Below are 23,350 nucleotides of genomic sequence, written 5' to 3' on the forward strand. Positions count from 1 at the left end.
CAATGGTGCTCCAGGATCCTGGTAAGGGCATATCACATATAACATGAAGATATCTCACATTTTGTCCCCCATACCTCTTAATTGCCCCCAAATTTTGAAGCACATCATTTGTTTTAGCCTTAATGTTACCTATGTTCCACACCAGTGGTTCTCAACCAGAGGTAAGTGTACCCCTAGGGGTACACACAGATCTTCCAGGGGGTACATCAACTCATCTAGATATTTGCTTAGTTTTACAACAGGCTACACAAAAAGCACTAGCCAAGTCAGTACAAACTAAAATTTCATGCAGACAATGACTTGTTTATACTGCTCTATATACTATACACTGAAATATAAGTACACGATTTATACTCCAATTGATTTATTTTATAATTATATGGTAAAAATGAGAAAGCAAGCCATTTTTCAGTACTAGTGTGCTATGACACTTGTATTTTTTATGTCTGAGTTTGTAAGCAAGTAGTTTTTTAAGTGAGGTATAACTTGGGGGTACACAAGTCAAATCACACTCCTGAAAGGGGTACAGTAGCCTGGAAAGGTTGAGAGCCACTGTTCTACACAAATGTATAGTGTCCCCTACTTTTTAATGCTGAAAAATATTTACATCAGAAATATTAAATCATTAACTGAAGTTACAGAAAATTATTTATATGGAAGGAGGGAATCCCCCAGTATTCTAAATTTCCTCCATGAATAATTTTTGTCTTTGTCATACACTGCATTCCCCATTTAGACCTTTGTAGATTTTGAGGAATGTCACTTTGTCCAATCCTTTGTATTTCTTTATTCTAATAGTGGGAATATGTTGTTCTTCCCCTCTGCATCCCCTGCCCCTCACTTTGTAACTTGATCTGATTGTGCAGCTCTTTACTCATTTCAAGACTGACAACAAGGAAATGCCTGTACATGTAAAAATGAAAATCACCACACCTTACACACATCTTGTAATCCCTTCCCATCTCTCACTTCATTCAACACGGGAGAATCTACTTTCCCAGAATACTTTGCAGGAGAAGAAAACACATTTTGTACATCATTGTCCTCAGTCCAGTTCAATACACAATACTTTACAAATGGCAGCAGCAGCTTCCTCTTTAGCCCAAGAAGGTGGCAATAGAGAAGGGTGTGAGAGGGATAATGTCTCAGGAAAAGCAGTAACAAACAGAACTATCATGTGTATCTCCTTTAAATCTGTGAGGCTAATAGGTGCTGACACTAAATATCTTTCCCCTCCCACACTCAAAGTAAGGCCTGGTCTACACTATGCGTTTATACCGGTTTTAGCAGCGTTAAACCGATTTAACGCTGCACCCATCCACACAACGAGGCCCTTTATGTCGATATAAAGGGCTCTTTACACCGGTTTCTGTACTCCTCCTCAACGAGAGGAGTAGCGCTGAAATCGGTATTACCATATCGGATTAGGGTTAGCGTGGCCGCAAATCAACTGTATTGGCCTCCGGGCGGTATCCCACAGCGCACCACTGTGACCGCTCTGGAAAGTGATCTGAACTCGGATGCACTGGCCAGGTAGACAGGAAAAGCCCGGCAAACTTTTGAATTGCATTTCCTGTTTGCCCAGCGTGGAGCTCTGATCAGCACGGGTGGCGATGCAGTCCTAAATCCAAAAAGAGCTCCAGCATGGACCGTACGGGAGATACTGGATCTGATCGCTGTATGGGGAGATAAATCTGTTCTATCACAGCTCCGTTACAGAAGACGAAATGCCAAAGCATTTGAAAAATATCTCGAGGCTATGATACAGAGTCCACAGCACAGTGCTGTGTGACAAGCGTAACGGAAAGTCAAAGAATCAAATGGACGCTTATGGAGGAAGGGAGGTGGGACTGAGGACTCCAGCAATCCCACAGTCCACACAGTCTCCAAAAAGCATTTGCATTCTTGGCTGAGCTCCCAATGCCTGTGGTCAAACACATTGTCCGGGGTGGTTCAGGGTATATCTCGTCAATTTACTCCCCCTCCCCCCTCTGTGAAAGAAAAGGGGAAAAAAATCGTTTCTTGACTTTTTTCAATGTCACCGTATGTCTACTGCATGCTGCTGGTAGACACGGTGCTGGGGCACTGAACAGCAGCACCCTCCCTCCTCGCTTCCCCGGTGGCAGATGGTACAGTGCAGTAGGACTGGTAGCCGTCCTTCTCATCATCCCATGAGTGCTCCTGGCTGGCCTCAGGTGAGGTCAGCCGAGGGCGCCTGGGTAAAAATAGGAATGACTCCCGGTTATTCCCAGCAGATGGTACAGAACGGCTGGTAGCTATCCTCATCATAGCAACTGGGGGCTGAACTCCATCAGCCACCCCCCCCCATTTCATATCTAAAGAAAAGATTCTGTACTGCTTGGACTATCATAGCAGCGGGATGCTGGGCTTCTCTCCCCCCCACCGTTTAATGTCCTGCCTGGACTATCATAGCAGCTGGAAGCTGCCTCTCCCTCATTTTACCTCACTAAAAAGTCAGTGTTTCTTATTCCTGCATTCTGTATTACTTCATCACACAAATGGGGGGACCCTGCAACGGTAGCCCAGGGTTTGGGGAGGAGGGAAGCAACAGGTGGGGTTGTTGCAGGGGCACCCCCTAGAATGGCATGCAGCTCATCATTTCTGTGGGATCTGACATGGAGCGGCTCTGCTCTCTGGTACACTGGTTCTCTAGTACACTTGCCCAATATTCTAGGCAGGACTGACTCTATTTTTAGATACAACATAAAGGAGGGAATGACCGGGGGGGCCATTCCCATTTTTGTCTTTGAGCCCTCAGCCGACCTCAGCTGGTCAGCCAGGAGCACCCAAGACAGCAGCAGACGGTACAGAACGACTGATAACCATCATCTCATCGCCAATTTACAATGGCACAGCAGACGATACAGAACAACTGGTAACCATCTCTGCTACCTTGCAAAGGCAAATGAATGCTGCTGTGTAGCGCTGCAGTACCGCCTCTGTCAGCAGCATCCACTACACATACGGTGACAGTGACAAGGCAAAATGGGCTCCATGGTTGCCATGCTATGGCATCTGCCAGGGCAATCCAGGGAAAAAGGGCGCGAAATGATTGTCTGCCGTTGCTTTCACAGAGGAAGGACTGAGTGACGACATTTACCCAGAATCACCTGCGACACTATTTTTGCACCATCACGCATTGGGATCTCAACCCAGAATTCCAATGGGTGGGGGAGACTGCGGGAACTATGAGATAGCTACGGGATAGCTACCCACAGTGCAATGCTCCAGCAATCGACGCTAGCCTCAGTACATGGACACACACACCACCGAATTATTGCGCTTTGTGTGGCCGCGTGCACTCGACTTTATACAATCTGTTTTACAAAACCAGTTTATGTAAAATCAGAATAATCCTGTAGTGTAGACATACCCGAAGTTGCTAACTACGTATCAATAAATATGCTGTCACCCATATGCATCTCACAGCATATGCCTACAGGGCAATAAAACACTTGTGGCTGGATGTGTCGAGTGATGGGCTCAAGCTGCAGAGCTATAAAATTGCAATGTGGATGCTCAAACTGGAACCCTGGTGGGGTCCGAGCCTGGGCTCCAGCCCAAGTCCAAATGTACACAGTGCAATTTTTTAGCCCCACAGCCCAAGACCCACGAGCCTGAGTCAACTGACAGGGGCCATCCCCGAGTGTTTTATTGCAGTGTAGACAAACCCTAAAGCCTATATGTCTACACTGCAATGTAATCATGGGGTTTGAACTCAGGCTCAAGGGTAACCTCTCTTTCGTCCACACACAAATAATGCCAACCCAGGGCTTAGACCCAGGGTCCAGGGTTGCCAACTGTCCCGGATTGCCCTGGAGTCTCTGAGAATTAAAGATTAATCTTTAATTAAGGAATTCATCCAACTGAAGTTGGCATCCATACCAGGGTCCCAGAAGTCCATAGAGGAGTGCGGGGGGGCAAGCTGGGACACTTCAAGCCTTATTGTTTTGTACTGTAGATGCAACCCTATTGGACTCACCAAAAGTATCCCACAATTCCACAGCTTGTCATTCTTTGTCCTTGGGACAGTCAAGTGTTCCCACACTGCACCATGAACAAAGGGCTAGAGCAGCCCCATTTTGGGAGGATGCTAGGAAGTGTGGGATGGGGGAGGAAGCCTGTACAAATTACTGGGGCCCAGAGGTCCGGAAGGGGACCCGGGGCCAGGCTTCTCCAGCCCTGCTTAGCTGGTCCGCCCTTGCTGGGGGGACCCGAACAATTTTTTTCACCGTGGCCCAAACCCGCTCTTGGCGGCCCTGGACAGGGGTGGTTGAAATCAGGCCCCCCCAGTGCAGTGCTGATGCTGGCGCTGCTGGTTGAGACCAACCGTTCAACAAGTCCTAACCTGGGGTCACAAATGAATGTAGACACTCAAGCCCTAGGTTAACAAACCCAGAGTCTGCTAACTCCAGTTCTACTATCCCTGGCCTGACTGCAGCCTAGTCTAGACATAAGACTCCCAGTGCCTATGCGGGTCCCATTCTTGCCGCCTGGCTATTTAGCCTGTAAGCGCCTAGGGACAGGGAGTGTGTCCTGGGTACCCGCTAACAACACTGGGGAGCAGAGCCAGTGCAACCATTTAGGCAGACTAGGCGGTTGTCTAGGGCGCCGAGATTTGAGGGCGCCAAAAAGCGCCCTCAAATTTTTTTTTAAATGGTTGAGCAGCCGTTGATGCTGGGACAGAGAGGGAGTCTGAGCTGCCGCAGTCATGCCTGCACGACCGCCCGCAGGCACCACTTATCACTGTTTGGAATGTTCAGTGTCCCCCTTAGAAATGCTAACAAGCTTATTCAGCGAAGTTTTGATGTACTTGATGCATGCTATTAGATCGTCAATTAAGCATCAACGAGATAATTTAAGAGTAAATGTCTTTTTGTTTGAAGTACCACTGAACACTAATCTGTCCATTGCCCCCTCCCTCCTGTGTTACTGCTTGAAGCAGAATCCTGGGTAACAGTAATGGGGATGCTGGATAAGCCTTTTTAAATATTTCCCCTTTATAATGCCACATTTTTAATACAATTTTAAAATTAGATCCCATAATTTCAAGGCATCGATTTCCCCGTTTAGTCAATTAAATTGCAATTGTCGGCATGAACATCATTTTAAAGCTGGGTTTTGAAAATCTAATTTAACTTCAAAAATTAATGACCAAAAGATAGGCACGTGAAGTTAGGTAAAAGTAATTAACCGAGGGTCTAGCATTCACTCCCAACACTGCAAAAGAACTGAGGGATTTCCAAAGAACTCCGACACCACTACAGTGTATTATTCAAATGTGAGAACATAGTTACTACAGATAATAAATAATAAGTTACCTGGGTTGGAAATAGATCTTTGTGGAAGGGAAAGCAGGAAACTTGTCTTTTTGATTACAGAATTATTTTGCGTCTGGATCCATTAAAATCATAACCGATTTCTTGGGAGAGGGGATGTGGGGAAGAAACTCTTTTCTCTACTAGGTTTGTTTATAGGCAGCTGAAAAGAAAAGTTAACTGGCTTTGCACAGAACTGAAACCTAAAGGTCTCTCCTCCCTCCTTCTCTACTCTGACCCCTCTGGGCTATTCCAAGTTAATTGTCATCTAATTGCCCAGCAAAGAAAGAGATAGTGGCAGCAATTAGGCATAGCCCCCACCAGTTCAGGAGTCATTAACACAGTACAAAGATATGCTGCATGCTTTCCGTGCACCCAGGCCTAATGAGGGACTGGGGGGCAAGAGGAGCAGGGCTGAGCCCCTAGGGAGTGAGCCGCAGAGAGCCAGTGCCCAGGAGGCTGAGGCCATGTCTACACCTAAAATTTTGCAGCGCTGGTTGTTACAGCTGTATTAGTACAGCTGTATAGGGCCAGCGCTGCAGAGTGGCCACACTTACAGCAACCAGCGCTGCAAGTGGTGTTAGATGTGGCCACACTGCAGCGCTGTTGGGGGACTTCAAGGGGGGTTCGGGGAACGCGAGAGCAAACCGGGAAAGGAGACCAGCTTCGCTGCGGTTTGCTCTCGCGTTCCCCGAACCACCCTGCAAACCGCCGGGAAGGAGACCTGCTTGCTCGGGGGTTCGGGGAACGAGAGAGCAAACCGGGAAAGGAGACCAGCTTCGCTGCGGTTTGCTCTCACGTTCCCCGAACCACCCTGCAAACCGCCGGGAAGGAGACCTGCTTGCTCGGGGGTTCGGGGAACGAGAGAGCAAACCGGGAAAGGAGACCAGCTTCGCTGCGGTTTGCTCTCGCGTTCCCCGAACCACCCTGCAAACCGCAGGGAAGGAGACCAGCTTCGCCGCGGTTTGCTCTCGCGTTCCCCGAACCACCCTGCAAACCGCAGGGAAGGAGACCTGCTTGCTCGGGGGTTCGGGGAACGAGAGAGCAAACCGGGAAAGGAGACCAGCTTCGCTGCGGTTTGCTCTCGCGTTCCCCGAACCACCCTGCAAACCACAGGGAAGGAGACCTGCTTGCTCGGGGGTTCGGGGAACGCGAGAGCAAGCCGGGGAAGGAGACCAGCTTCGCCGCGGTTTGCTCTCGCATTCCCCGAACCACCCTGCAAACCGCAGGGAAGGAGACCTGCTTGCTCGGGGGTTCGGGGAACGCGAGAGCAAGCCGGGGAAGGAGACCAGCTTGATTACCAGAGGCTTCCTCAGGTGTGCTGGGATACCTGCTTATTCCACGGAGGTCAAGAAAAGCGCTGGTAAGTGTCTATACTTGATTACCAGCGCTGGATCCTCTACACCCGAGACAAAACGGGAGTACGGCCAGCGCTGCAAACAGGGAGTTGCAGCGCTGGTGGTGCCCTGCAGATGTGTACACCTCCTAAGTTGCAGCGCTGTAACTCCCTCACCAGCGCTGCAACTTTCTGATGTAGACAAGCCCTGAGAGAGCAAGGGGCTGCAGGGGCGTCCCCACTGCTATTTAAAATGCAGATCCCGCAGCGGTACCTCTCCATGGGACAGAGCCGGTTCCTCACAGAAGCTTCTGTCCAACAGCTCTTCCTTCTGCAGCTGCTCTTTGTGCTCCAGCTCCATCCATAGCAGCTGAACCCCCTGTCCTGACTGCAGCCAACCCCTCATCCCCTGCCCTTCCTCCAGTCAGCCCCACATCCCTTGCCCTGCCCACAGCCAGCCTCACACCCCCTGCCCTGTCTCTAGCCAGCCCCACACTCCTGTATCCAGCCAGCCTCTCACCCCCTGCCCACAGCCAGCCCCGCACCCCCTTCCCTGCCTCAACCAGCCCCGCACCCCCTGCCCTGCCCACAGCCAGCCCCTGCTGCACCCCCTGCCCTGCCCACAGCCAGCCCCACACCTCCTGTCTCCAGCCAATCCACACCCCCTGCCCTGCCCACAGCCAGCCCCTCACTCCCTGCCCTGCATGCACCCAGCCCCTGCTGCACTCTTTGCCCTGTCCATAGCCAGCCCCACACCACCTGTCTCCATCCAGCCCCTGCTGCAGCCCCTGTCCTTCCTGCAGCCAGCCCCACACCCCCTGCCCTGCACGCAGCCAGTCCCGCACCCCCTGTCTCCAGCCAACCCCACACCCCATCTCCAACCAGCCTTGCATCCCCTGCCCTGCCCAGAGCCAGCCAGCCCCATATACCCTGTCAGGTTATTCAATTATTTTCATTAAATATGTAGGCTAAATAATGAAATTAATAAATTTTCAAGCCAAATATGTATTAATTCTAATGAACAATGCCACATTATGCAGTATTCATTTTTGAAAGTTTATAATAAGCAATGCTCTGGGGGGAGGGCACAAGGTGGAAGTTTCACCTAGGGCACAAAATATCCTTGCACCGGCCCTGCTGGGGAGCAGGGGCGAGGAAATCTCTCTCCCCTGGCGCCTCTCACGCTCTGTCCCCAGCCCAGGCAGCCCCTCCAGGGGAGCGTGAGGGCAGCGCCCCCGCCTGGCTCACCTGGCGCTGGTCCGCAAACAGCCGCCTCACTCAGCCCCCAGGCTCCCCAGCAGCGGCTGCCACTCACCCGCAACTCTCGCTCATCTCCCGGCTCCGCAGGGGCCGGCCGCCCGCTCCAAGCGCTGGGGTTGAGCCGCCTCCCCGCCGCCGCTGCCTCCTCTGCCCAGGGCTGGCGCGCGATGCAGATCCGGGGGAGGCTGCGCTGCGGCGGGGAGCTCAGCCGCGGGCCGGCGGGCGCCGGGACAGCTGCTGCCGCTGCGGCGGGCGGGGGACTTGCCCAGGCACGGTGAGCGGGCGCTCCTGCGTTGTATGGCCGCTCGGCCGGCCGGCCCTGCCCCCGCCTCCCGCTCTGCCCGGGCGGAGCAGCTCCCGCTCCGCGCGCAGGAGAAGCCGCAGGACTGGTTTGGGGGCGAGGTGGGTGGCGAAGCAGCCGGGGGAGGTGAATCGGTTCTGCCTTCTCGCGGTGTAACTGCGGAGTCACTTCCTGGCGGAGCCGGAGTGAATGCGGGCGGGCGGACGCTTGCCAGCCCCAGGAGAGGGATGCGCCCGGAGCACAGCGCTACAAAGCCCAGTAGCGCTTCTCCAGACTAACACATGCTTAGCATTGGGCCAGTGAGCAGCCCCGCTGAAGTCCTGGTGCACAGCTGGATAGGCGCTGGTAGGATTGGGGCCTCAGACTGTTGACACAACGGTGGTTAATGCTGGTCTACTGCACTAGCTGGCCCCAACCCTAATTCTTCAGTGCCTCTTGTTTCAACTCCAAAATTACCCATGTGGTTTCACCAACTCCAAGCCTTCAAAATCGTGAGATTAGCTTTGATTGTGAAAGAATCATGCGATTTCAGAAATAACTACTGGATTATTTTCCATTTGCCTTTTGATGTTGGAGGTTTTTCCAGCTTTTCTCTGCAGACTAGAAACTGACTTTATTAGGCAAGGACAACTGAGACTCAGCTCCAGCAGTTGGGAACTTTAAGAAAACCTCCAAAATCACTAGCCATGATAAAATTGCAAGAATTGGTGATGCAGCCTATATTAACCACAAATGTGGTGTTCCCTCACTCTTATTGCAGAAAATTATTTAAATTCAAAATCATGAACACGAGATTGTAGAAGGGGTTCTTTGCACTGAAGGAAGGAATCACACACCATTTTAAGTATCAGAGGGGTAGCCCTGTTAGTCTGGATCTGTAAAAAGCAACAAAGAGTCCTGTGGTACACATTTTAAAACATTTTAAGTTTCCTGAATGATTCCTTTTTTGTGTCCCTTATTTTGGATCTTTGTGACACATTATGGCCAATGGCCCACCTTTGGGCCTTGGTTGGTTAAGGGTTATTACAATATTAACCTTAATCTATATAAAATCTTCAAATTCTGTATACATAAACAGGGCTTCAGGCAGTTATAGGTATTTTAAGCACTGTGTTCACAGAAGAAGAATCATAGAAGCTTAGGGTTGGAAGAAACCTCAGCAGATCATCTAGTCCAACCCCCTGCTCAAAGTAGGACCAACACCAGCTAGGGTGTTGTCTACCCCAGCTTGAAACAGAGCTACATTATACCATGATTAAAATGGTGGCACCTAGTCTACTAATGCTCCCACACATTTAAACAGGTTCTTTGTGGTTTTCAGTAACCTGTTGCACTCTGTACCCTCCAACGCTACCATACTAAAATGAAATGTTTCTCAAATGCAAGTATCAGAGGGTAGCCGTGTTAGTCTGGATCTGTAAAAGCAGCAAAGAATCCTGTGGCACCTTATAGACTAACAGACGTTTTGGAGCATGAGCTTTCGTGGGTGAATACCCACTTCCTCAGTTTACATGCATCTGAGGAAGTGGGTATTCACCCGCGAAAGCTCATGCTCCAAAACGTCTGTTAGTCTATAAGGTGCCACAGGATTCTTTGCTTTCTCAAATGCAAATAATTTTACTTCCCAATATGGGATACAATAATGCTTCCCACTGAGCAAAATTTTGCCATCAGTTGATTTTTAATGGTAAATTTTGTCTGAATAGGGATTTCAGGGTCAAATTAAGTCCCATTGCAGCAATTTCTTTACATTTCTCTCTCACTCTCTCTCTCTCTCTCATACAATTTCAGCCCCATGCTTACATCTACATTTTCTGTTAATGAGGGTGAGAGTAACCACCATCCCACAATATCAAAAAAAATAAACATTTTAACCACTTAAACCTTGAGATATTTTAATTTATGATTGCCAATGGCATATTATTATATAGTAGGCAGCTGTAAAAAGCAACATGATTATTTTCAAACTATTTTCATATGCAAAATATTCTGAATTATTTTAAACTCAGATGATCAATTTAATCTTTGTCTCAGGAAGATCTTTAGTGGTCCAATCCTGCAGTCTTCTGGGTAAGCAAAGCTCCCACTGAGGTTTAAGTTATTTACTCTAGTTTCAAAACAAGACTGCAAGAAACTCATTTGTAGTATTTCTCAAATTCTTATTTCTAAAATCCATCTTTTCATGTGAGACTTAGCTATTTCTATTAATCTTATGCCACTGTGTCTTTTTATGTGTTCAAGGTGAAGGAACTAGGAAAATTTTAAAACTACTTACAACTCCATTTTTAATTTCTTATAGTCTTGCCATTTATACAGCTTACCAAAATATTTATATATAATGTTTATTTCCTTAACAGTCCTTACCTGCTGTAATTGAAACTTCTGTGAAGTCATAATTATGATGAATTTTCATATCACGGTAATTCTCCTGGCAACTGACTAATCTAAAGTCAGAATGTAAGGATCAAACAGAGAAAGAGTTGGAGAGAAGTTCGTTGTGAAAGGAAAGGAAGTAATAGCACTGGAAATATCTAAATTACTGTCAAGTTCTTCTTCCATTAAATTTCTTTTGTCAAATATGCCATGGAATTAAAGTCTCTTTTTGAAACATTGCCAGGAAAAGTCATTAGTTCCTGTTACTGCTGGTCCATAGATATTTTGCTGAATTCCTGCTGTGCAGGCTAATCCTAATTTTGTAGATAAAATGGATTTTTCCCTTGATCTTTGAAAGTCATGCAACTCTGCTTTAACGTTGTCTATTACCCCGCCCCAGTATCTGATTCCATTCACCATACAGTATTGCAATCAAGTGCTGGACCATGTGTCAAAGGGAATCCACTGAAAATGCTCAAAGTGGCCCCAAACATTTTAACTTAAGTGCTGAGGTTAAAGTAAGGAGAATGTGGAAATGGCAGAGGAGTGCAGCTTCCTGTGCTAAAATAAGAGGGGAGGTTCCCCTCCTCAACCTGTTTTGGGTAAACAGGGCTCTTCCCACAGCTCACCCTCTTCCTTAGCTGGGGCAGAAAGAGCTGCCTGACATTGTTAAATCTACTTTAACCACTGTTAAAATGCATGTTCTTACCTAACTTCATGGGAAGAGGGAAGCATTGATGAAGTAAGGGCAAAATTCTGGCACAGACAAAATTCAGTCCCTGGCTAATGACAGGGCCGCTCGGGGGAGGGCAAGTGGGGCAATTTGCCCCAGCCCCGCAGGGGCCCCACGAGCCCTGGCCCAGCGGCGGTCTGGATGTTTGGCGGCATTTCAGCGGCAGAGGGCCCTTCAGTGCTGCCAAAGACACAGAGTGATTGAAGGGGCACCTGCTGCCGAAATCCCCCATGAGCCCTGGCACAGCAGTGGTCCGGGTCTTTGGCAGCATTTTGGCAGAGGGGGGCCCTTCAGTGCTGCAGAAGACGCGGAGTGACTGAAGGGCCCCCCGCTGCCAAAATGTCACCGAAGACCCGGACCACCGCCAAATGAATATAAGCACCAGAGCTCCCCCACTTTGCCCCAGGCCCCCTGAATCCTCTGGGTGGCCCTACCTAATGAATGGATGGAAGGTCAATCAGCCAGGAAATAATCTTAAAGTCAAGGAACCATAGTCCAAACTTGTAGTGGGTGATGGTGGCACTAGTGTTTGGGGGGAATTATTGGGTTTTGGGTTTTTTCCCCCATGGGTAAGCAGTACTATCAATTTGAACAATAGATGTAAACATTTGTATGTATATGTTCTATTAACCATTTATAATTCTCTTCTTTTCTTTTATTAATAAATCTTTAGGTAGGTTACTAAGGATTGGCTCACAGTGTGATATTTGGGTAAAATCTGAGATTCATTTTGACCTGAGGGTATGCATCTGATCCTTTGGGATTAGAATGAATCTCACATATGGTGACATGGGTTTTCAAAAATTATATTAGATTGGGTTGTCTGGATGGGAGCCAAGGGTTGGAACACCTAAAGAGGACTGTATTGGGCTTCCAGTTAACCAGTGTGGTGCTGCAGAAGCTCTTTTGTTACTGGATTGGTGAATCGAATTATAGAATAAACCATCAATTTGGGGGAGATTGCAAGAAATATGGCAGACAGTCTGCTCTGAGTATGGTATTCTCAGTGTTTCCCATCCCAGGCATGTGGTCACAGTATTATCTTTGTTTTTGGCCTGATGTGACATCTACAGGAATACTGTATCCAGTTCTGGTGTCCACCATTCAATAAGGATGTTGATTAATTGGAGAGGATAACAAGAAGAGCCATAAGAATGATTAAAGAATTGTAAAACATGCCTTATGGAGATGGACTCAAGGAGCTAATTGTATTTATCAAAGAGAAGGTGAAGGGGTGACTTGATCACTGCCATTAAGTACCTACCTGGGGAACTAAAATTTTATAATGAAGGTCTTTTCATTCAAAAAGGCAAAGTCATAACAAGATCCAGTGGCAGGAAGAAGAAGCTAGACAAATTCATACAGAAGATCAGACTAAATGATAAAAGTGGTCCCTTCTTGGGCTTATCTCTGAATCTAATGTTGTAAATTCTGTACCTCAAGTAATAAGTGGTGTAAGTTTGTGCTGCAGCACTGAAGGTTCAGGGTTCAAAATGAGCTGAGAATGCATGATTTATTTGTTGGTGAGGGGAACAGAATTTTTATAGACTCATAGACTCATAAGTCAGACCTTCTGTTAAAAAAATACCCTAAGTAATTACATTTTAAAATAACCCTAATATTAAAAGAACATTATTTAGATTGGAAAGTCAAGTACTTGAAAGTTGGGAAATCCCAGATTTATAGTTTCATGTCCAATCTTAATTCTGCCTTCTCATGTGTATGCATGTCATAAACAGATAGTTAAGGGTTAATGTCTCTTTTACCTGTAAAGGGTTAAGAAGCTCAGGGAACCTGGCTGACACCTGACCAGAGGACCAATAGGGGGACAAGATACTTTCAGATCTTGGTGGAGGGAAGTCTTTGTTTGTGCTTTTTGTTTTGTTCGTTGTTTGCTCTTGGGGCTAAGAGGGACTAGACGTACACCCAGGCTTTCCCAATCTTTCTGAATCAGTCTTTCATGTTTCAAAATAGTAAGTAAGAGCCAGGCAAGGCGGATTAGTCTTATGTTTGTTTTCTTAACTTGTAAATGTGTCTTTTTGCTGGAAGGATTTTTACCTCTGTTTGCTGTAACTTTGAATCTAAGGCTGGGGGGCGGGGGAGTCCCTCTGGTCTATATGAATCTGAGTACCCTGTAAAGGATTTTCCATCTTGATTTTACAGAGATCATTTTTACCTTTTCTTTAATTAAAAGCTTTCTTTTTAAGAACCTGATTGATTTTTCCTTGTTTTAGAATCCAAGGGATTGAGTCTAAACTCACCAGGGATTGGTGGGGGGAAAGGAGGGGGATGGTTAATTCCTCTTTGTTTTAAGATCCAAGGAGTTTGGATCTGTGTAAGCCTCTCAAGGCAACCCAGAGAGGGGAGAAAAGGAGGGGGATGGTTAATTTCTCCTTGTTTTAAGACCCAAGGGGTTTGGGTCTTGGGTTCCCCAGGGAAGGTTTTGGGGGAACAGAAAAAAGCCTTGACAATGCATTATGGTGTTTAATAACTTGATCACATACCATTTTTTTTCACGACTCTACCTGTAGATAGGTGGACTAGAGAGCAGAATTAATGTTACAGGGCAACTGTACATGTAATTTTCTTTCAAGTATGTGACTTTGCTATCTATATGTTATTAACTTTTTATTGGTAATTTCTATTTATTTTATATATTGCTGTATATATATATATAAAAAAATAAATGTAAGGCAGAAATGCATTACTTAACTTTTCAAGTAAGTGTCATATGAGTGTCATGTATGGGCTTTTCAAACAATTAAGCTTCATCACTGCGGACAAGACATTCTGACCAATTTTACAATTAGGGATACTGTGTCACAGAGTGATTCCTGGCTGAACCACCGTCAGCTCTGTTGCAATGCAACTTAGTAATATAGTTAAAACATGGCTTACTGTCATTTTTATAGCCAACACTAAGCTATATTATAACACAGTAAAGGGGTCACCACTGAGGTATGTGTCCTCTAAATCAGTGTTTCTCAACAACTGCCAGTGTAGGAAGAATATTTTCTTCCTATGGACTATTCATTCCAAATTGAGAAATCGTTTGGGACCTGAAAAAGCAGGAAAGTTTGTTTTTCTTTTCCAGATTATGAACAAACAGGAAAATGAAGATGAAGACAACTGAGTTAGCTGCAGAAGTCAATATTTTAAGTTTCTCAGGTTGGACTGGCTGACACAGTCGATTTGTTGCTGTTGTTTTTTTAATATTTAATTTAACAATTTTAACAAAAAAACTGATTTTAAAAAACTTGAATGTTTACCTAATTCAAAAATTTACATGCTTCTTTTGTTAAAATATTATATGTTTGCTCTGGAAGAAAAAAATCCATTGTTGTTTTAGTTAAATAAAACAATTTAAATGTCTGTCTGGTGATGTTCTCCTAATATAGCATGGCAAGAAAATCCTCCAAATATTAATAATTAACCTGTTAAATTGAAGATAATTATGAAGTCATTGGTTATATAGTTCACCTACCAATCATTCATTTTCTGATATAGCTATAAAATTAAAGTTTTCAAAATAAATCGCTTTAAAAATGTAGTGTGTACCTTCTAAAAATGAAACCTACATCTATCTCCGAGTTGTGAAGAATATGTATTAAGGTTATAACAACCAACAAGAATGCACTTTTATGTAGAAATCCATGATTAAATCAAGTCTTCCTGACTAGTGAATTAAATCAAATCCACCCTGGCACTGTCCCATTGTCTTGAAGATGTTCAAACCGGGCAGTGATTGTAAAGGATGAGAGTATATAGAGAGGTGACATGTTGTGGACTTTCTGAAAGAAATCAGTTGTCATGGAGAAAGCTGTCCCTTTGCATGGTAAGTGGCTTGAGGATGGTTTCTCTGAATCCTGATATTCCTTCAATAAGAGTGCCACAGCCAAATATGATGGGCCTGCCTGCGTTCCCTTGTTTGGGTAGCTTGGGAAGAATGTAGATGATCACTGGGATGAGTTGGGGGGGGGTAGCGGTTTTGAGTGTTTTTGAAGTTGTCTGAGGAAGGATTTGATGATATCCTTAAATTCTTGGTGAATTGTGATGTGGGGTCTTCTTTGAGCGGTGTCAGAACTGTCAACTGTGACATCATCAATGAGGCCAGTTGACTGACTATAGTACCCCCTTTGTCTGCTAGCATGATCATTATCTGCATTTCAGGGAGTGTATAGTTATCACCATTCTTCTCAGCTGCGGAGAGATTGCAGAGGATGTGATGTTTACAGATTTCAGTCAATTTTTTTCCCGAAGTAATCAGTCTAATGATCAAGTGTGTAGCTTCATCCATTGTAGGGTGTCCAGTCTGATTGTTTTCTTGTAGTAGTGGTGGGTGGTGTCATTATTGTGAAAGAATTTTTTGAGGCAGAGTCAGTGAGCATTTTCTAGTTTTTCGTGTTAGTATAGTATCAAGTTCCGTGGTGGAGCACAAGTTCAGTTTCTTGAGGAGTACAGCCAGTTCAGCTCGTTGGGGGCACTATTGATAAATTGATGATGGTGGGATGTCATGCAGTGTCCATGTGGTGGGACCCAGTGCCATGGTTTATTCTGGAGATGAAGTTCCATGGGTTGTGGAGTTGTTGTAGTTGGCTCCACTTTTTGTATTGGATGGCTGTCATTACTACAAACAATGTAATGCAATGTAAACTGGTTGGTTTTGGTTTTAACAGCAAAGTAATTAATATAAGAAAGCAGGTATTTTACATTCAGAGTAACCACTACTGCGACCAGACATTGTCATCACCGAGACCAGTAGAACATCATGGTGGACGTCCCAGTGCCCTTCAAGAACAGGACTCCGGCCTTCCATGATACCTGAGCTCAAAAGGTAGAAAAATACACCCCTCTGGACCCTTAAAAGCTAAGGGTTGTCGGGTTCAGACACGCACTGATTGTTAGAGCCCTGCGCGTGGGACCGCAGTAACATGAAAGTGCTGAGAGAATGCGGAATTGGTCAACGCTCTGCTGATGTGGAACCTCATGTTGTCCGACGCCATCAGGTGGTCTAGGAACATCTACATAAAACACATCACCAGATGTTGGCAATACCAGGAGGGATGAGCTGGAGTGCTAATGAGAAGCGCAGTCATGAAAGTAACTGAAATATTTTCCTCACGGAAAGTATTTCCTAAATAGACCTACCTAATTCACAATTACTGAGGGACAATCTCCACTCATTGATATGTACTTTGCTTTCCACAACCAAATCTCTGTACAACTTTTCATGAGTGATGTACCTGACTATTTGGATTCTATTATCTAAACTGTAGTTAAATCTATTCACCTAAATTTGGGTTATTGCTGATTGAGCTCTATGTATCATATGTCTTTAAAAACAAACTTTGTGGATAATCTAAGCACTATACCCAGAGGTACAGACACTCTTTTCTTAACCTATGTATAATATTTTTTAACATTAACTTTAATAAAAATTTTGGATTGGACCCATTATGGATCTGATTCTGCAAACATAATTCCCACTGAAGTCAGTAGGAATTTTTTGTCCCTAAAGACTACAGAATTAAGTCAGAAGTTAGTAAATGTCAAGGGCTCATATTAGTATATATGTACTGTACACAATTTATTACCCATTATAAAAGCTTCTTTATAATTTTTAAACATTAAACTATTTTGACCTCAAATGTTTCACAAGTAAAGCAACAATACCTACTAAAAATCCTTTGGTTTTTTTTTTGGACAGAAAAAAGGATAACATTGCAAATTTGCATCACTTATTCTTTGATTTGTAATCCTTACCCACATGAGAAGTCCCACTTGTTTCAATGGGAATACTTCAGTAGGAATTCTCATGTGAATGAAGGCTTGCAGGGTTGGGCCTTCAATTTATAACAAATTTGAGCTTTTGCAAAACGAGATGTTGTTACTTCTGCAGTATTCATAGCCTTAGCAGTCCAGCATTTTCTCATAATACCCTTACAGACTTTTAAACAAAGCGGTGGCTTTTGGACGAGAAGCATTTTTAATTAGCCTCCGGCAAATTAGGTGTCATAGCATCGCTGTTTACTAGCTATTCAAACATTCATATCAAAGTATATCCCTTATAATCTGAGACCTGAATATTGAGTGGTCAAACAAAAATGAGTTAGGATAACCTGAGTCCTCATTTCTCTGGTGCATTTCTTGTATAATAGCTTAACTAGTTTTGAACCCTATGAAAGATGAGGGTTTGTTTTTCTTAATTCAAACCTTTAAATTGTCTAGCGTATATACATTCAAATTATATTTTTGTCTTTTGAAACAAATCCTTGTAGCATTATACAATAGAATATTGTATTAAATTTAGGGCTGTCGATTAATGTCAGTTAACTCATGTGATTAACTCAAATTAATCGGGCAATAAAAAAATTAATTGCAGTTTTAATCACACTGAACAACAGAATACCAGTGGCGAACCACAGCCACTGGGAGCTGCAGGGAGCTGTGCCTGTGGATGATCAGTATCAGCAAAATGTCTCACAGCCCACAATCAGATTACCGTGATGGACTGCATGCATCCTGCAGATTGCCCACCACTGATGTAGACACTGCTGATGCACATTAAGTTCCCTACTGCACTGCCCTAAATTCCATTTTTTAATGTAATATGGACAGGAACGTGCATTGTTACACTAGATAAGCCAATTAATAAAGCTTCCCCATAAAACATTTCATAAGGTTTCTTCAGGAATGGATTTAATAGTGGGCAAGGTAGAGCCTTTGGATTCTTTTTTCATTTTAAGAGATTCAACCTGCCATTTTTAACCCATAGGATTGCAGGACTTTCCTGGTTTCCTGTCTGCCCCTGCAGGAGCTTCCTCACCCTCACTCTACCCATCTGCTACCTGTTGAGTCTTGCCATTGAAGGTCCAAGTTACCAACAGTGCTTTTATCCTTCAAGCTGTGGGCTTTACATATTTGTGCATCATCTGGCACAAATAACCACACTTTCAAGAACACCATCAATTTTTTAAAAATTAAACTATTTTAAACTTAGTCACTTGTTACACCACGTACTTTGTCTTCAGACAGGAACTGCAAGCATTATTTGTGTAAAGCTGTATCAGCCTCAAGCACCATTTTTACATCTAGTATTAGAGGGGCAGCCGTGTTTGTTGCTTTTTACAGATCCAGAGTAAGAGTCCTGTGGCAGCTTATAGCCTAACAGACGTAAGGGAGCATAAGCTTTTATGGAAGCTTATGCTCTAATATGTCTGTTAGTCTATAAGGTGCCACGGGACTCTGTTGATTTTTACCTCTATACATTCAATGTACTAAAAGTCAAATGCTAACAGAGCAAATATTAGCTAATCACTGGTACTTCTAGAACAGGGTCTCTATTTAAGGCCTTGTCTACACAGGAAAGGTTCAGTATAACCTAAAGCTGTGAATTTAGAAGTGATGGAGTTATATAAAAACCTCCCCCCTGTGGCCACTTATAGTATTAAAAGCTGGAGGGTTGTTTTTCTTTTGGTTTTTTTTTTTGGTTTAGCTTGTTACTGGAGAAAGGATTTAAGCTAAACCAAAGTCACTCATATGGTATCAACACCGGGAGGTTCACAGTGATATAAGTGGTAACTCATGAAAGCAAGGCCTTAATAAAATAATAGGCAGCACAGAAAGGTAATCTGTCTCCCCTAAACTTAAAACTGTTGGTTTAAAACGACAAACTTTATATCCAGATACACCTCTACCCCAATATAACACGACCCAATATAACACAAATTCGGATATAACACAGTTAAGCAGTGCTCTGAGGGGCGGGGCTGCACACTCCAGCAGATCAAAGCAAGTTCGATATAATGTGGTTTCACCTAGACCGCGGTAAGATTTTTTGGCACCCGAGGACAGCATTATATCTGGGTAGCGGTGTATATTGAATTGTAATGAAATGCATTTCTGTATCTATCCTGTGCTAGATAAAAACAGATTTGCTGAAGCTTTATTTTAGCTTCTGCCTGTGTCCAGACTACATGTGATAATGGTGTATGCCCTACTAAATAGTTGAATTAATAGATTCCCCTTCATCTCATATGGAAAGGGTTATAATTTTGGAAACACGTTTGCAGGAGGGAGGTGACAATGCAGCTCCAAACTGCACACAGTACTAAACTTCCACTTCCTGAACTAGAAAGACAAACCAACACTTCAATTTGGAACTAAAAAATAAAAGACGGTGGCCATTGCCATCCAGTTCCCAAAATAAGAGCTCCATAAGTGTTACAAGGTTCTACCTCCCAAAATTCGAACTATTCGGTTTTGCAAGCAAACAGTATGATATTCTCAAGTTAGAAACACGCCAAGAGCAGCAGAATCCACTCTGCCAGTCAAGTTAACTGTAGTTGCAAGTTGTTGCCCCAGCATTTTATCACTCTGCCCAACACTCCTACACTAGGGTTTTACATACTTTACTCTTCCAAGATAGAAACATGAACATTATTAAAAAGATATCTGCACAGAAAAAAAAAATAGATTTTTGCTTGTTGTGGAAATGGGTAAAAGTTTATGTAAACTACTAATAGGGGAGAAGTCTTTCAGCAAAAGTTATTTCATCTTTCCCAGACTTCCCGCAGTGTTTTACTCTGTTGCTGTATGCAGTCAACATTTAGGAGATGAAGTTCCACTTTGCTGTTAGTAAAATAGTCAAAATAGAAGAGGCAACAGAACTATATACCATGTAAGGGAAGAAAAGAGTGAAAGCGACAAAGGAGAAACCAGAGGAAAAGACACACACCACACAAAATGAGGTGGTTTAGAGAACCCAGCAGCGCCCAGTGGAAACAGAGACAAGAGCAAACAGGATACTAGAGAAAATAATTAGTGAACAGTATCCCACATAGTAATTCAGGGCCAGGGAGCATCAACTTACTTATTGTATAGGGTGGCTGTGCTGCGCCTTTTACTAGCACACTATACTGATGACGCCAATTAATCCCTGGGAGCACCATAAAAATCTACAGGTTGTTTGAATTTTGGTAAGCAAATGCATGGAATGCAGGATGGGGAAATAGCTGCAGTTATGGAAGCCACAATTCATGCTTCAGAAACAAATGCACCCAAAAACTCTGCAAACACACAATACTATAGTTACACAGAAACCAGGAGTCCAGTGGCACCTTAAAGACTAACTGATTTATGGGGCATAAACTTTCATGGGTAAAAAATGCATTTCTTCAGATGCATGGAGTGAAAACTACAGATGCAGGCATTATTGGTCAATGTAATAATGCCTACATCTGTAGTTCTTCAGATGCATGGAGTGAGAACTACAGATGCAGGCATTATTGGTCAATGTAATAATGCCTACATCTGTAGTTCTTCAGATGCATGGAGTGAGAAGTACAGATGCAGGCATTATTGGTCAATGTAATAATGCCTGCATCAGTAGTTCTCACTCCATGCATCTGAAGAAGTGCATTTTTTACCCATGAAAGTTTATGCCCCATAAATCAGTTGGCCTTTAAGGTGCCACAGGTCTCCTCTGCTGTTTTTGTGGCTACAGACTAACACCACTACTCCTCTGATACTTGACTGGTCCCTGGTTTTCCTACCAAGCCTTTAGTTACCCCAAGGGCAGTTCACCAAGAGCAACATCTGAAAGCATTCAAAGCATTTTTATTTCACATATTTAAAAAAACCAAACCGGTACAGCTAAACAAAGGATGGCGTAGGACAGCAAACAGTGCTACCCCACAGGAAAGGCCTAACGGCTAAGTCCCTCCAGCCCAGGTCAAGTCCTCTCAGGAGCAGCGGGCCACACAGTGGCTGAGCCCGACGACACGTGCTTTCCTCGTAGTTAGGCCCCATATCGGGAAGTGGGGGTCCCGGGTCCCTCACAGGGCACGGCTGGAGGCAGGGCGACGGATCAATGCGTCTGCCGGGCTAGGTCGTGATCGACAGCGGGGAGGAGGTAACAAGGTCCAGCGCGGCCAGCCCAAGCTCCCACCCCCGGCGGCGGCGAGGCAACTTCGTCTCACTCCTCCCAAGAGCCGCTCCCGCCCCGAGTCCATCCCGGCTTCGCTCCCCTGAGGTCGGGCGAGTTCTGAGGAAATCGGGCCCGGTCCAAACGTTTTTGGCTGGCCCTCGGGCAGGGGTCCCCTGGCAGGCGGAGGGCGGGGCGGGGCTAGGACTCCTCGGGCTTGTCGGCGGGCGGGCCGCAGGGCTGCAGCATCTTCTCCATGAGGTTGAAGCGCACGCGCGCCTTGCTCTCGTTCTCGGCGATGGCGAAGTAGTTGAGCAGGTCGAAGTGGCCCATGTAGGAGCAGTACGAGTCGCGGTGCTGGTTCACCAGCCACTCCCACTTGGTGGTGTCCGCGTGGCCCGTGCCGATGTACTTAGACTGCAGGTGCTCCAGCTGGCTGTGGATGGTGTAACGATCCGTCATGGCGACAGCAGGGGAGACCTGACTCGAAACCACCGAGCCCCAACCACTTCCAGACTTCACCCGGCTCAGCCACAAAATGGCGGCCGGAAGTGACGTTTGGGAGGAAACGCGAAATGTTCCCGCATCTAGCCCTTCCGCCCCTCGAGCAATACCGCGTCGATGAGTCACCGGAGCAGTTTTACCGTCCGCCACAAAACTGTGAGGAGAAAAACGGAACTGTGGTGCGCGTCGCCCAAAGGCATGACGGGATCGCGCCCGGCTGAGGAACGAGGTAAATGCACCCGCCTCTGGACGGTGTATGCGCTGACTGGACTAGCGCGTCCCCAACTGCATGCTGGGAGCTGTAGTTCCGGGGGGGGGGAGCGCGGGGGCAGAGGGTTGGTTCCGTGGACGGGCCCGAGCTGTGTCTTTCTTTTCACAAATGGCCACTGGATGCCACGCGCGCTGCCCCTCCCCAACTCCGCGCTCTCGGGGAGCCTCGTGCAGCGCTCTCTGAGCCCCGGGCACGGAGGTGAGGGGAGCGCCGCCCGCCCCGTGTGCCACGGAAACGCCCAGCCTGGGACCGGCCACTCGCCCCCTCACCGCGCTCTTGGGCAGCCCCGAGGCTGGGGCGTGTCTGTAACGGGTTTAACTGTTCGGCCCAGCCCCCATTGGCCGGTCAGACGGGTTCCCCACAGCCAAGTGCAGACAGTGCAGCGGGGCAACCCGCGGGGCACTGGGCAGCGCCTCAGCAGCCCCCGGGCAACGTTCCCGCTCTGGCTCTGCTCAGTGCGGCTCCGTCTTGAGCCCCAGCCTGAGCCTTCGCTGCTTGTCCGAGCCCTGCACCCTGGCCGGGGAGAGCTGAGTAGGGTCCCTGCAGCGGGAGCGGCGCTGCTGGCGGAGCGAGGACTAGTCCTAGGGACAGAGGTGAACCCAGAGGGGGATGTTTTTCCGGATGGCTTTAGGAGTGGATCGGTCTGCTGCTGTGCACGTGTTTGCTCCTTTCACTCACGTCTCGGGGTTACTAGCCCAGACTGGAGACGTGCCTCTGAACAGAGGAAATGGTTAGAAAACAAAACACTTTAGAAAAGAGGCTTTACTTCCCTCCAGCTGCACCACAGCCTGGCTGTTTTCGGTACAGTTCTGGCTCTTCAATGTGAGACTTCCTGGGGTGCTTATTTATAAAGCAGGAATGAGATTCTGCTTATCTAAAGGTAACCTCAAGAGCTGGAATAGGCTGTGCCCTAGAACACTAGCTTTAAGGCACTGTGGGAGCAAAACCACACTCATTACACAACTATGTTTAAATAGTTTGCCTGATAAAAATAGGTGGGTTTTTTGTTTGTTTTTTTTTGGTGGGATGGCAGAGAACCCGTGGTTGTGGAACCAGCCTATCCTATGCAATTCCCCAGATAGTCTTTAGCTTGGTTTTATAATACGGTGCTTATCTGATTCTCAGATAGGTGAATTATGTAATACCTGCATTATCAAATCCACATCTTCACTTCACGGAACTACTTGATGCTTGAGCTTACACCCATGGAGGTCAAGGAGAGCTTTGGTTTTGACTTACTAGTTTGGGTATATGAAATCCTGAATTACTGACAATCTTCAGGCATATATTTCACAGTAATAATGTATT

At 45.8% G+C, this 23,350-nt stretch overlaps 2 protein-coding genes across 2 annotated transcripts in view; both read right to left on the reverse strand.

The window, feature by feature from the left end:
* Positions 1-8,043, reverse strand: part of PLAGL1 (PLAG1 like zinc finger 1) — an 89,597-nt gene extending 81,554 nt beyond the window's left edge. The window contains exon 1 of the mRNA XM_030556484.1: positions 7,991-8,043. The gene's annotated coding sequence lies outside the window, so the exon portion shown is untranslated. The remainder of the gene's footprint in view (positions 1-7,990) is intronic.
* A 12,895-nt stretch (positions 8,044-20,938) lies between these two features.
* Positions 20,939-21,993, reverse strand: SF3B5 (splicing factor 3b subunit 5). Its single transcript, XM_030556498.1, has one exon. The coding sequence runs from the start codon at positions 21,727-21,729 to the stop codon at positions 21,469-21,471; it is 261 nt and encodes an 86-aa protein (XP_030412358.1). The 5' UTR covers positions 21,730-21,993; the 3' UTR covers positions 20,939-21,468.
* Positions 21,994-23,350: the final 1,357 nt, after the last annotated feature.

Source organism: Gopherus evgoodei, chromosome 3 (assembly GCF_007399415.2).
Source record: "Gopherus evgoodei ecotype Sinaloan lineage chromosome 3, rGopEvg1_v1.p, whole genome shotgun sequence".
In the NCBI taxonomy this organism is placed as follows: Eukaryota; Metazoa; Chordata; order Testudines; family Testudinidae; genus Gopherus; species Gopherus evgoodei.